General features: G+C 34.8%; 1 protein-coding gene across 1 annotated transcript; it reads left to right on the forward strand.

Moving 5' to 3' along the window:
* Positions 1–499: 499 nt before the first annotated feature.
* On the forward strand, positions 500–2,281 carry LOC114364028 (uncharacterized). Its single transcript, XM_028320045.1, has 2 exons — positions 500–719; positions 826–2,281. Exon 2 carries the CDS (start codon positions 889–891, stop codon positions 2,086–2,088), a length of 1,200 nt encoding a protein of 399 aa, XP_028175846.1. The 5' UTR covers positions 500–719; positions 826–888; the 3' UTR covers positions 2,089–2,281.
* Positions 2,282–15,460: the final 13,179 nt, after the last annotated feature.

Raw genomic sequence — 15,460 nt, forward strand, 5'->3', positions numbered from 1 at the left:
TGAATTTGATTTATTGTTTGTTACAAAAAATGAGTTTTAGCCAATGTTTTTCGATAGTGAAACGCAAATCCATGAAACGTTTTTATACGACCGGTCACTTTTCGGTCTTCATGGAATGGTCAAAATTTCGAATTTAGGTAAATGATTGATGATCAATTGTATTCATTTTCCATCCATGAACAACCTTACACAATCGCTCCGCACGCAAAGTAGAAGGTTACTTTTTATTCAAAAAGGTTCCATTTTTTATATTTCTGGTAATTTCTGAAAATTTCGAATTTAGGTAAATGATTGATGATCAATTGTATTCATTTTCCATCCATGAACAACCTTACACAATCGCTCCGCACGCAAAGTAGTAGGTTACTTTTTATTCAAAAAGGTTCCATTTTTTTATATTTCTGGTAATTTCTGACAAGACCCGACTGGCAACACTGCGACTCGCGCTGTCTGTACTCTCTAACATAGAGAAAAGTAATACATAGGAAACTCTCTAATCTGTGCGCTGTCTCATCTTTTAGACATACTCTCTAATCTGTGCTTTGGACTCGCGTCTCGCGTGTTGTTTTGGTGTTATTTGTCGGTCTTTTTTGTAAACTATACGAAATTAATAACATTTTTAAATTAAGTTTATTGAGAAAAAAATCTTTTACTGTGTATAAGAAGCTACCATTATTATAAATTACTAAGAATACACATGCTCAACTATTATTCAATAGGTAAACTTTCATTGAACTTAACGTTATTTCTCGATTAGTTATAAAAATCTTTTACAATCTTTGTTGAATTATAAAATAGGTACTTACTTATACTTTACTATTACAGATTGGCTGGTAATTCTATCTCGAAATACATAATTACATCATTATTTTCTAAACTGACTGAAGAATGGCAGATTACGATGAAAATACAGTTATCGATAAGAAAATTAAACCTATTTTGCACACCATCCTTTCAAATTGTAAGGTAGAAGCAGAAAATAAATGTTTGCAAGTGCCGCTAAATGAATTTGAAGAAAGAGTTGCTTTTTACACTGGACTCCCGAAGGCAATGTTGAATCAAGTCTTTTTCAGCAACGCCACCAAAAACAATGAACAATCAATAAGGCATCGTATCGTTATTCTAAAGGCATTACTAAAATTTTATAAAAATGAACATAGACCGAATTTCAAAGATCTCTATAACTATCTATGTATGTCTAAGCTCAAAATAACCACATTCAAAAATATTGATGACTTTCGATATGCTTTGATTTCAATGGGTTTTGATTACAGAAAAACTAATAAAGGATCAATGATAGTTGAAGATGCAGAAATAACATTTGAAAGATATAATTATATAAAAAACTATAAAAAGTTGAGGAACGCAAAAATTCGTATGGCCTACGTAGAAGAGAGATACATTACAAAACATTTTACATTTAACAAACCTGATTTTGATAATGATTGTCCTTACATAGTGGATAATGAAAAGTGCTTAGCGGAGGGATTTTATTTTTACCATGTTCTTTCAGATGCAGGATTAGAAAATTATATCATTACTAATAAAATTTGTGTGGCAACTTACCAAAAATTTGTTGTTGATGTTTTGTTTAGACATTTAAAAAAAGGATGTGCTGTTGTTATTGATAATCATCCAATACATGGCAAATTGATAGATCAAACAATTACAAGATATCACACAAAAGCTGACATGTTGAACTGGCTACGAATGGCTAATATTCCGTACAGCGATAGTATGTGCAAAGCTGAGTTGTATGAACTTATATCCAGATGCAAGAAACCAAGTTCAGGATATGAACTTGATAGATTGTTAAATGCCCACGGACATGAAGTTTTGCGCTTGCCTTCAGGGTGTGATGAGTTGTCACCTTCTGTATTATTGTGGAATCAAGTGAAAGAGGACATGAAAGGTATGAAAATAGACGATACACAGTTAGAAAATGCTATCATTTCAGCAGTTACTAAAGCACACAAACATTCATGGAAACCATTAAATAAAATTACATATGAGACAGAAAATACACTGCTATCATTATATGCAAGTACAGAGGAAGCGCTAGATAAATTTGTTCAGTTTGATGTATAAAATGTTGGATCAAGTGTTTCAGAACAATTGCATCATGAGTAACTGAAAATGTCATGCATTTATGTTGTTTTGATAATTTCACATTATGATTTTTGCTTTATTAATCTAAGGATTTTTATAATATTACTTAAACTTAAGTAGGAATAAGTGATCCTTTTTCTATTATGTAATTTGAAAAATAAAACATTTTATGATGCAATTTTTTTTCTCATTTAGTAAATTTTTGCTAAGTACTAACTCCCCCTTTTAGTAACCAAACAAATGGAGAAAAAATAGATAACCTTAGGATTAGATAACTACTTACTTGGCGCAATGGTTAAGCCCAAAGTATCTTCTGATATTGGTCTTGGTGATTTTTCGATGAAAGTAGGTATGACTGTAAGTAACTAAAAATGTTTTATCTAAAACATATCAAGACTAAATCTAATCATGTTTAAACCACATAATATAAATTCATAACATAGTGATTAGGTAGGTAGGTATTTGTAAATAGGTATTACCGTAGTTGTTAGGTCTAGTTATGTCCTTAGGGGCACAGAACATCTTTCTATGTTCTGTGCTTAGTAACTACAGTCAAACCTGGATAAGTGAGAACTGGATAAGTGAGAAAACTCTATAAGTGAGAGTAATAGCCAGGACCCGTCATTTTAAGCTCCCAAAACCTCTATTAGCGAGAAACAGAAACCTCTGTAAGAGAGAGTCGTTTTTCCCTCATAGACCTCCGTAAGTGAGACTGCTACTTATCTATACCTCTATAAGCGACAGTCGACCTTTATTTACAAATTTAACATATTGTGCTATTTTATGACTCATTCTTAACTTTCGTGGAACTTCCTACCATTGTTTTTGTATTCTCGTCAATATTGTTCCTATTCTATTTCGTGGAACTAAATATAACTTTATTGTTGTTATTTTATCGCATTCTTTTCAAATGGACACGTGTGCCTGTGTACCGTCCTGTTTGTCAGACTTACTCAGTTTATAGTTTTCAATTGCGAAGGAATTTGTTATTGCTGCGTACCCCTATAAGAGAGAAACGCTACCCATGTACCTGCATTAGCGAGAAACTCGGGTTAGTGAGAAACCTCTATAAGCGAGAATGAGATTGTGCTCCCTTGAACTCTCGCTTATCCAGGTTTGACTGTATATTAAACTTGCTTACCTACCAAGCGTGAATAAATATTGTGGTAACACGAGTGTAAGCGGGTACGTCTACCCAAGTTTATGTTATTGGATAAAAGTTCTAACAGAAGTCTGAAAGACATTCATAAAGCTAAGTTTTATAAGCCATGGATGCCATGCGATATTTTCATTCCGAGTCACGCGAGGGCTCGCTGCTGTCTGGAATATATTCCATTTGTCACCTGCTGAATACCGCCTGTTACGGTGACCGTGCTATTTTTACTTTTTTACCTCCTATGAAAATGCGCGATGCTATTTTATTTAAAGTCTCCTTCGTTTAGTTTGCTACGTTTCTTCTGGCACTAGGTTCGTAGGTTCTAGTAAGTAGGGTAATTGCGCCGGTTTTCCGTCCAGCTCCTGTTTTCGTCCATTTGACCGACTTGTCACAAACAAATACGGATAATTAGAATACAAATCTAACTTTCCGTGCAAGTTTGGACTTGTTACAATCTATAATATCTAAGTAACAGTTCTGCCTGCATGAAAATGTAATTTGATAGGTAATAACTCCAAAAAAATCTACGGAAGTTGCTGCTGCACACAGGTGAATGGAAAACGTCGTCAAGTTAGAAAAAAAACGTGCTGGTAGGGAACTTTCATGGTATGTTTAATTACTGTTTTAGCTACTTTATGTAAATGTTTTTGGCACGTATGTCTAATTATTAGCATAATAAACACTATTTTAAGGGTTTATTAAAGCTTTTGTATAGAAATCTTAGATAATTAAGTGGACTAATACTAGCATAACAATTTTGCAAGATTTTGGTTTTCGTCCACGTGGACGGAAACCCTGACACCTAGTTAATATTTTTAATAATCATTTTACTTCAATGGACCTACAAAATTCAATGTTTTTTCTTCCAATATGATCTTTATTGCTATTACAACAAACATTTTAGTTTACGTCCACTTTTTAACAGTGATAAACCCATAAAAACCGTTAAAAATATGTGGACGAAAACAAAAAACAGCTTTAAACGTTGTTGTGTTTTCGTCCATGACGTCATGAGCAAGCACTGGGGTGGACGAAAACCAAAATTAGCTATTCCTGTAGATTAGTTTTCGTCCATTTGTCCTTCGACCTATTGNATTTACTTATTGTCATATAATATTAACGTAAAGTAGACTATGTAAGGACTAAAACGACATATGATACATATGAGTAAGGGTATTTTAAAATATTTATTTCGCATCACAAAGTTGGCAACTCCGATAATTGGACGAAAACTAACGCACTTACCCTACCTACTTAGTTGGATAGCAAGGTTCAGTTTCAGTGTTGGGTAACAAATAGGTATCCGAGCTAATAGACTGCGGTAATCTTGCTAACTTGGGTCGCTTAACATTGACTTCGGTAACTAGAACATTATTTAGGTAATTAAAGGTAAAGAAGGATGTAATTCGAAGATTTACATAGTTTGAATGTAGGTAATAAATACTTACCTTTTATAATATAGGTAACATTAGTTTATGTTGTAGGTAGTTGCTTAGATACTTTAAATAATTTTAAGTTATAATATCCCAGTTCCCAACAAAAACTGACTTCGTAACATACCTTTAGAAAATTATAATCTCTTTAGCCAATAAGCCTCGAAGCCAATTTCGAATAAAAGTGAACAGTTAAAGCCCAAGGTAAAAACACGTCCTCGTCGCCACCTCGCTAAGCCACGTACCTACTTTTCATGTAAATTTTAAGCTGTCGGTTTTTGCGAGGATTTCCATCAGATCCGTATTGTTGAGACAATTTTCGGGCAAACTGTGGACAGTCACGCATGCTGCGGGTACTGATTTGGTTGCTTTTTTATGAAAAATAAAAACCCAACCGAAAAAATCGATGCATGTGATGAAAAGAGGCTACTGACGCGTATGAGGTATATCTAATCAAGTTTTTGCTTCTAAACAATAATAGGTAACTACTTACTACCTAACTGATAAATAAGTAGGTACCTACATTCTAACCTCCTAAATAACTTCCTTAATTGACTGGAAAAGATCGCTTCCGAGCGATAAGACTGCCTTAATATGCCGTTTCAATTTTGCATTTCTTTTATTTGCCAGTTTTAAATGGTCTATCTATCTATCTATCTTTCGTATCACGAGTAATGTTGGTAATTAACTGTTAAAATGTAATTTGGAGTATCCGAAGAAGTCTGACATGACTCACTCACAGGTTGAAAATTTTAGTGATTTTTCAGTTAGTGTTACCTATTGTGTGTCCCACTTAGAATCGCAACTCTCATCCTCCAAATTGTCTGTATTGTTTACCCGTTAGAGTTTCGACTCTCAAGTTTTCGGTAGGTAGTTTTATTTAGAACCGCACGCGCAGGCTCAAAATTAAATGTGTTTGATAACACATCCTAGTTTTCATCGAGTTAACCCTTAAAGCTTATGGTTAATAGAGCCGAGAGTTTTTTGTTAGGCTGGTTAAATTAAGTTTTTTTTTTTCAATAATAAACTAGTTACCTATGTACTTATGGCAAAATGAATTACCAAGATTAAGTAATATGAAAACTTTTCTAATAACACTTTGTACAATTCTCAACGTTAACCATTTCACACAAAGAGGTGGTTCAACAGAAAAAGTTGGCAAATTTGTCTTGCCCGGGGCACACATTATCTCGCTCATATTACGTTATAAATGGCTGAGGTTTATTCGATGTCTGTAGCTGCGGAAGAAAAACACTTTTGTTGACTTTATTTTTGCATAATTAATGTGAAAATATCTCCTATATAAATTCTGCTTTGGCACCATTACAATTAAGGTGAAATATCCAACTAAAACAAATGGAGAAGCAACGCTTTCCAATTATAATAGGTATACTTACCTAAGTATGAACCCGCGACTATGAACAGTAGGTACTTAAAGCGCAGGGTCGGACTGGGCCGGAAGGGCCCGGGTGGCTGATCGCAATCCCGAGGCCCGAGACTAGATCATGGTGATGGGATACTATCGAAAAATACTGAGATACACAAATTGAGATAAACAAACTGTAAAAAATTTATTACAATACTAAAATAAAGTAAAATAATAAGTAGGTATTTACTAATAACAAATAATAATATAAAGCTAGCCAATCAACATGTTTTTTAAAACAGGAGAACTTTCAGCTAAGCAGTTAATGACTCGATCGTAAAAGCTGCTGTTTTCGTAATCCTTGATTAGATCCGATTCTATATTTAAAACAGTGTGAGTTACGATAAAGTGCACATATGAAATTAGGTGAAACTAGATCTATTTTTATCGACAAAAAACAGGTCAAAAATTTTTTGAGATTTTTTTTTAATTTGTTATAGATTTTTTTTTCCAATTAGTTACTTATTGTAAAGAAAACGTAATAACTTTTAAACTAAGAGGTATATCCTGTAAAAACAGTAATAATGCTAAATAACAGACGATACTAAAAAAATACATAAAATACTCAGAAAATGCCAACAAATAATAAAAAATGATACTTTTTGAAAAAAATCTGCTTTTAAATTCGTGTTTTTTTGGTTATTTGATAAAAGACAATGGCGGAAATTGGCGTCTTTTTTTTCGCGCGGCCATCGACCAAACCTTGTTTTTTTATTACAAAATAGTGTAATAAACCAAACTTACTATGACATGTATGTATACCTCTAAACTCAGTCTGAACTGAGTTACGAGCATTAGAAGTTTGATGATTTTACATACTAGATTTGCTTCTTGCGCGCAAGTTTTGTATGAAATTGCAACAATCCGGGCGATTTCGAAAGATTTCGAAGTAAAATAAGCATTTTAGTTAAAATTAAAATGGTCCCTACCTGTAGCGGAGAATAATGTTGTGGTAGGCCTTTGTTCAAACTATCATAGACAATGTTGTGATAGGGATAGAGACATGCGATTTTTGGTTTTACAAAGGTAATACGATAGAGAATAATACAAAGCAATAAAAACCACCTGTTATAGGGGCATTTTTTGGAGAAAACAAAAAAAAACACGAATTTATAAGAAGATTTTATTCAAAAAGTATCATTTTTTATTATTTGTTGGCATTTTCTTAGTATTTTTTTAGTATCGTCTGTTATTTAGCATTATTACTGTTTTTATTTTATCAGGATATACCTCTTAGTTTAAAAGTTAAAAGCCCTCTTTCCCACTGGGCACTTTAGGCACGTGCTCAGGGCCCCGCGACGGAGGGGGTCTGTCCGTCTCAAAATACCTTTTTCTAGATGACAAGGGCCCCCTTGATCCGTAAGTGCCCAGGGCCCCTAGTAGGTTAAAGACGGCCCTGTGTTTACATAACTTTTTGTCCTAAATTAAATTAGAGAAGTTATACATAAGCAAAAAGGATTTTTTTTTTGCTTATAACTTCTTTAATCTTTAATTTAAGGCAAAAAGTTATATTAACATATTTGTAGGCAAAGCAATTTTCTACAAATTATGACTGTACAACTTTTTTGTACGACGCATAGTTTCCGAGACATGCACGCGGGCAACCGTAGCACAGGGGCTACGCTGCGCGGGCCCCCTGTGCTACGGTTGCCGCATGCCCCGCAACCCAGGCCCGTGGGGGGCCCGCGCAGGCTGGGGCCCGGCTGGCAAATGCCACCCCGACTGTATGGCCAGTCCGACGCTGTTAAAGCGTATCTAACCACTAAGCCATCATCATCATCATCATCATTTCAGCCATAGGACGTCCACTGCTGAACATAGGCCTCCCCCAATGCTTTCCATGTTGATCGATTGGCAGCGGTCTGCATCCACTAAGCCATATTATGTTTATTCTGTAGTATTAATTCACACTACAGGTTTTTAGGTATCCAAGTATTTTCCTAGGATAGGAAATCCTTAGTATAGGTAATTAGAGTAGGTAGTTACAATAATAAATAACTTCTTCTGAGACTTTCTGAATTTAGTTATGAGCACTTACCTAGGTACTTAGTAGGTAGTTAGTTATGTATTTAGTAAAGTAAAAAGTATTAACTAGGTATCTAAAAATATAAAATAGGTACTTAGGTAAAAACTAAGTAGGCACATGACACAAATCTCTACCTAGGTTACCAAGTTCCTAAAAAAAATCTTGTTTGTATTTTCATTTATGTTTTAGTTTGTATAAGTATTTCTTTCGCTACAAAGTCGTAAAATGAAAATGTTTATGCTTCGGGAAATTAAAATCAAAGCGGATCGCCATTCGTTTCTCTCACTGTGAATTATTATGCTAACTCCATCATAGCCTCCATTGTAAAAATGCATTTTCCCGTTGAAGGCACTCGGAAGACATTGCTTTTCTTTACGGTAAAATAGCTTTGGCATAAATTTATATGAAATGCAAATTCAAACGATTCAAATCTTTTACGTTTTAGGTTCTGATATCATGGACCGTTGGCTTCGGCGAAGCGGCTGGGGACAAAGTTCGTACGTAATTTATTTGCATATTTTTTACTTTTAAAGTTTTCACTCTTCTCTGTTTAAAAAGTCATTTACTTAGTAATGACGAGACTTGTTGGTAAAATTAAGTTCGTGATAATTTTCAGTTAATCTAAGAATAGGATTTGATTTGACGCAAGGTACAAATGGGGCCCCAGCACTTCGAATACGTGATTTTGAAGGTAAACCTATTTTTGTTGGCGTTTATGTTATTCTCTGTACGGCTTAGATTCACAATTGGACCCGACGGGTGTCACGAGGATAGGGTTCCAAGAATATTCTTAACACTGGAGTAGGACAAAGTCTATTCGTTTTTTCTATTCTATGGATTCGGTGTAAAAACAAAATGCTAAAATTAAGCAAATATCCCCTTATTAATCTTTACATGGGTACCTACACGTGTGTTGAACAACAGTTATGTGTATTTAACGCGTGTTGGTAATAACAATGTGGTGGACTGAATGAATGGTAGGTAGGTATACTTATTAGTGAGGTGTCTTGTCATAGATTCAGATAGATCAGAATATGAAAGGCACCCGAGAGCAGAAGAAAAGGAAGAAGAAAAAGCCAGTCCAGCAATAAGAGCCGACTCCTTCAGCGACGAAGTAGCCGAACAGGAGTCCAGCAGGGAAGAAAACGCCAAGTCCAGTGATGTGTCTGAAGAGGGTAAATATCAACTTGATTTACTTTAATTACAAACATTTTTAAATACGCAAGTAGGTAGGTACTAGTATTACTTATTTATTATAATATAAGATCTACTTATCTAGGTCCTACACCCTCTTTCATCTTTTTACCTTACAGTTATTATTTGATAGAAAGCTCAATACCTTTTTAAATGGTGCCATCAAACGAAATCTTTAGCTCTACCATAGTAACTATATGAGTATGGCTCCTCTACTATTTTAACATTGATAGATACTAATTATTTTTCAAGTTTCATATTAACGTCTGACTCTACTTTTTTACAAGTTGACCCTCTTCCGCAAATCCGATAGAGCTAGGAGCAATATTTAGCTGGAGAATTATTAGTCTTTCATTTGTTTTACAGAAAGAGGCAACAGCAGGCACAGAAGTACTAAAGGATTACAGCCTGGAGAGTTCGAGCCGGAAGGTAATTAATCATCATCATTTCAGCCACAGGACGTCCACTGCTGAAGATAGGCCTCCCCCAATGACTTCCACATCACACGGTTGGCAGCGGCCTGCATCCAGCGCCTACCTGCAACCTTTATCAGGTCGTCGGTCCACCTTGTGGGTGGAGGTAATTAATATGACTCTATAAAAGTAGGTATTTTTGAAACATGATCCAACTAGTTAGGATGGTTTAAAATTTACTATCATTGATTGTAGATAATCCAAAAGTCCATGGAAGATATCAAGACGAAGATGAAGAATCGGATGAAGAAGGTAAAGTACCTAACAAAATTATATTAACTAAACATTTGTTTGTTACCTGGTCTAATTAGGTAGGTATAGGTACTTACAAATGTTCTGGATATTTAATATGAAATTGATTTTACAAACAGCAAGACGTCATCATCGCAATAAAAGAGAAATCGATTATGAGGCGGAGAAACGAAAAAGTAAGTTACAATATTATCTATCTTCCTGCCATCCTATGTTATCGCTTACCGACAACAATACATTTCATGATTTTGGATCTAATTTGTTTCAAGTACCGACCTAAGAATAATTGACTGTAAGAGTTATAATGAAACAAACATTCATCAATATTCAATTCATGCAAGTAAAATTTGATCCTAGAAATATTATTGAAAACTAAAAATTGATATTTATTTATAGAAATGGTATTAGGTTCGAAACAAAAGCAAAATATAATAAGCATGTAGTGTATCTACTTACCTATATTTCAAAAATAAAACTCATATTTCAGGTAAGAAATTCCGCAGCGCCAGAAAACAAGGGGTAACCAGAGCGTAACGGAGGATTTCAAATTCAATACTGAATTCTGAAATATAAAATTAGAAAATGTTTTAGGGAATGTTTTATTTTTGGAACAGTTTTACCTTGACTTTTAAAATATCACATCGCTATAATTAAAACTCTTTGTTTCAACCTATTGTTCGTTCAATTTGCTACTTTTCTTATTGAATAAACTTCAAAGCACAAAGAAACACCAATATGGGTCACAAAAACACTGTTCAAATTCAGTAGACCTACCTAAAGGTTTTATATCGGGTTCTGTATCTACAAGTTTCGAATAAATAGTGATTTCTACTTATATTGTTGTAATTGCTTTCCAACTTAGGTATGTTTTCATTCACACAATCAACACAATGTGAAATGCTTGTATTGTGCGAGGATTGAACTCGCAACCAGGCGTAAGTAGGTACTTACGTGGGTAGTCCAAACAACCAAGCGAGAGGGTTAACTCACTTTAAACTTTTATAATTTTAAATTACAATTCACTATTAACTATAATAATAGTAGGGTGTCTTACTTAGGTAAGTAACCCTTGAAAAGCTTCGATCCACGTCGATAAGACAACCGTTAGGTAACATAGCTCTGTCAGCAAAAGGAAAGACGGTTTGAATAAAAAGGATCGGAAAAACCCCTTTCAATTACTATAATAATAGGAAAATTTGTTGATATAGAAACCTACCTAAATACCTAGTAGGTATCGACAGACGGAAACAGTCCTTATGGAGAGTTAGATAAGCCGATGACTCTACCTGGCTACCTGCTCTCTTTGGGTTCTATAGTTTCAGAACGTGAAAATCAAAGAAAATGGTGGAAACTCATACGTGAAGTGTGTGTAAGACGTGTTGTGTGATTATACGGTTTAAAGAAGCTTAGGTAGGTCTACTGATACAGGTAGTCCACAATAGATGATGATCATCCAACATCATCATCATCTTTACAAATTAGGTAATTTTATCTGCAAAAAATTAGAGTGGTATGGTCCTATAAAGAAAACTTCCTTAGAAAACCGTTTCCGGATCTGGGCCTACCTACTTATTTTCTACAGTAATTTTATCTTATCTTATTCATTAAGTTTTCAGTTTAGTGGTACTATTCTATAGGTAGCCCTCCCAAATGCTATCTGAAACTCCTTCGCTTTTAACTCCATTCGATCGCGTTCATCTGAAATTAATGAATTATTCACGGCCTGAGATTCCCACTTCGTTCAATTTTAACTTTTACTCGGTTTATTTGATCAGGATCAAGACGTTTCGTGATTTTAGCTATAGTTAATTACTTAGATACTAAAGAAAGATAGGTTTAGACGAAAATAAAAATTCATATCTCCTATTTACTAAGTACCTACTTAGCTAAGAGTTAAAATATTTGTTTGATAAAAAGGCCGCTTTCAAATTAAAGACTGATCCAAAGCTTGAGTTTTACCTAAAGCTTATCCAATGTATTAACTATTTGAAATCAGCTCTATGTAGTAGACGAATTTAAGCCTCGTAATAATAATTATTGGACGCTACATTAAGAATTGATACGGGATTTGTCAAAATATCAAAATCAACCAACAAAGAGAAGAGTTTCGAATGTCGTATCGTAGCCTAATAAAAAATTAGCTTTTTTTTATGTTTTTGAATGCTAGATTACAAGTCATCTTGAGGCATAAACTTGTAATGTTACAAGTTCGTCCGTCAGAGGTCTTCTGAGGCCGGCCAGTCCACCGCAAGATATTACCGAGAGCCAACAAAATTACACTATTAAGCCGAATATATTGCCACCACAATGGCTGCCTGGCGATTCCGAAAGTTTCTAATCGATTTATTATGGTAACACTACAAAACCGTTGCTGTAGTTTGCATGCATTAAATGCAGGTAACTTTGTATGTAGAGTAGGTACCTTACCTTCGTACAAGATAGAAGTCTATCCTAGTAAACACTGTAATTTTAAGATGTTACTCAGATTACCTAAATATTTTTACCGATCATAGCAGCCTTCATTTAACCCTTAACTGGTATCGTGGGGGCCGCGCGGCCCCCACGCATGACGTTTTCTTTGATTTCTAAGAAGCTACGCATCGTGGGCAGCCAAAATTTTTGGTATTCTCATATCGGCGCTACTCGCGTCTGGTGCAGGCGTTTCAGCACTGCATCATTCACCAGGACGAAGATATGCACGTGTTGGGGTCCGCGCGGCCCCCACAATACCAGTTACGTTAGTTTTTTTTTTTCATGGCAATTTTTATTTGATTGTTGTTTTTTTGTAGTATTGATGGCTTATAAGTGATAAAACAATAGAAGATATAGTATACCTAAAACGAAGTTTTTGATTCCAAATTAGTGATTAGTAGCATGTCAGAAGAAGGATATTGATAATAAAATTATAGGTCACTGTGAAGACCCAATAACCAATATTCGGTCGATAATGAGTATATTGAACCTGATTTTCAAGTTTTTTCTTCGGAGAGTAAAAATGAAGATGTTGTAGGACCTAGTCAATCCAGCTACTATGAAAATATAAATACAAGTGGTCTGAAAATCCACCAGGACCTGCTAATGTTTGCCAACATAATATTTATGTTTTTATTTTTATAAAATGCTTATTATTTTTATGAAACATTACATTAAAACGTTATTTATTATTAAGTTCACATTATTATGGATTTATTAAAATAATAATAATTTTGGTAATATAGCCTGACCAGGAACATAAAAACCCTGGCATAGAGGCGCTTCAATTGCATTTGATAGTGCAACACTGAGTACAGTCGTACATGTGTTAAATTAATAGGCTAAATTTATGTATCAGGATTCAGGATTACGGGCTAATTTGATATTTTCATAAATTAACGAAAAATATTATTAAAGGTAACCTGGTTTAAATAAATTAAATGAAACCATCAATGGAGCTAGTAGGATTTATTTTATTATTCATCAATAATCAAATTCAGAACTTGAATATTCAACTGCAATGTCTGCTCATGAACGCTTCAAACTCGGTACTTCTTTCCCAATTCCATAAAATTCAAAAGGTAGAAAGTTACAAAAAACTTTAAAATAGGTAGTTGAAACAGACTACAGCTAATTTTCATAGTGGACTGTACTATACGATAAACATGTCAGTCAATTTGACAACCTTTGTCGGAAACATTATTCAATGAAAATATTGTCCGAACCCTTAATATTTCTCTTCGACAAATACATTAACACATCGTGAACCACTTTTCTTTCACGACTATAAAAATATTTTAGCAATTTAATTCACAAAATCAATTGCAATCATTTAAAATAAAGTTTGTTTACACTTTGACAACAATAGACTGACATGCAAGGTGACATGTAAATGAAGTTTTCAGTTACTGTTGCCATTAAAAGAAATCAGTACCATTAGTTTTCCGCAACATGGCGAGGGTTTTTATGTTCCTGGTCAGGCTATAACTTTCTAAACGATAGGTTTCATAGATATTTGTAACGTTAAAAAAATATTACGTAAAAAGTAGTTACTATTATGTAATGTCTTGAAATTTACAAGTAAGAAGATTTAATACAATAAAAACTAAATTATCATAGAACAAGCCTGATATTTATCATATATGAGCATTTATTCAAGTATATAGGTAAAACATGCTTGCTAGAAGCAAACATAGTATGGGGGCCGCGCGGCCCCCACGATACCAGTTGCGTATGTCCAATTTACGATACCAGTTAAGGGTTAAGAGAGGTGCGTTAAATCTACTTTTGTAGGATACCAGCTCTCTACCTTATTCATCTGTAACTGGATATGGTAGAAGAATCAGTAAGGCCTTTCTTATACTTTCCCCCGGCCGGGACAAACTTGACCTTCACTGGTTGGGTTTTTGTTAGCGGTCAACCAGTAGATCTGGCTACACAGGAGTTACAGTGGTGGGAAAGAGAGGTGGGAATAGTCCCGTAAGCCACTATGCCGTTATCTCCCGTTTCTTGCCGAATCGATAAAGTTTCCAGAATCACCTGTCTGGGTGGGTAAAGTTGTCTAAATAAGGTAGAGACCGAAACGGTCACAGTAGTGTTAACTTAGATCTCTTCTTTTAGGTCTTTGTCCCGCATGGCAGATCAACTTAATAGACCATGGGTTAAGAAGTAGGTAGAGACGTTAAATGACTTCATAATATTTGTGTAACATGTGCTGTAATATGGATAAAAAGATACGCATACAGTCTTCGTCTAAATACCTACAATTTACTTACCTACTTACTTCTCATATTATAGGTACACCTATTACTTATGTATGCTGTTTAGCACGCGTAACCTCTATTGAAAGCAGATGATCGAAGTAAAGTAAGCTTAACTAAATTATAAAAACTGTCAGTAGACTGGACCGACTTATCCCTACAAAATAAAGAAAGCGGAATTATTATTCGGACTGTACAAAAGGGACGGTATTGTTCGCTGATATCTGGGGAGTTAATTAGCATCTCTACTGTTTCCTGGTCCGCTGTGCTCAAGGAGGATGCTGTTTTCCGCTCGGGCGCCGCCGCAAAGTCGGCATCTATTCGCTTTGCCCGGATTAAAAGGTGCAATTTAAACAGATTCATTTCGCCGGCCGGGTAAATCCAGATTGCGGGTAATCGACCCTCTGGTTCTTCAAAAAACAAAAACACGTTCATGATATGCATATCTAGATCTAATAAAATTTAGGGGTGCCTTATGGCGTAGTAGGTAAGGTTTTCTTAGGAAACTTGTTTTTAAACAACTTATGTAGGTATTATTAAAATTATGTGGTGTCAATTTAATAAGCAGGCACATAGATAATTTGCCCTAACTAAGGTAAGGACGAAGGTACCTACATCTAACACTCACGGGTTCCGTGACCTAGGTAACGTAGGTAGG

This window comes from Ostrinia furnacalis, unplaced genomic scaffold (genome assembly GCF_004193835.3).
Source record: "Ostrinia furnacalis isolate ACB-3 unplaced genomic scaffold, ASM419383v2 OfSCF0067, whole genome shotgun sequence".
Classification (NCBI taxonomy): Eukaryota; Metazoa; Arthropoda; class Insecta; order Lepidoptera; family Crambidae; genus Ostrinia; species Ostrinia furnacalis.

What these genes read in the sequence shown, in the direction of transcription:
- LOC114364028 (XM_028320045.1), top strand. Translation starts at nt 889, where the DNA reads ATGGCAGATTACGATGAAAATACAGTTATCGATAAGAAAATTAAACCT.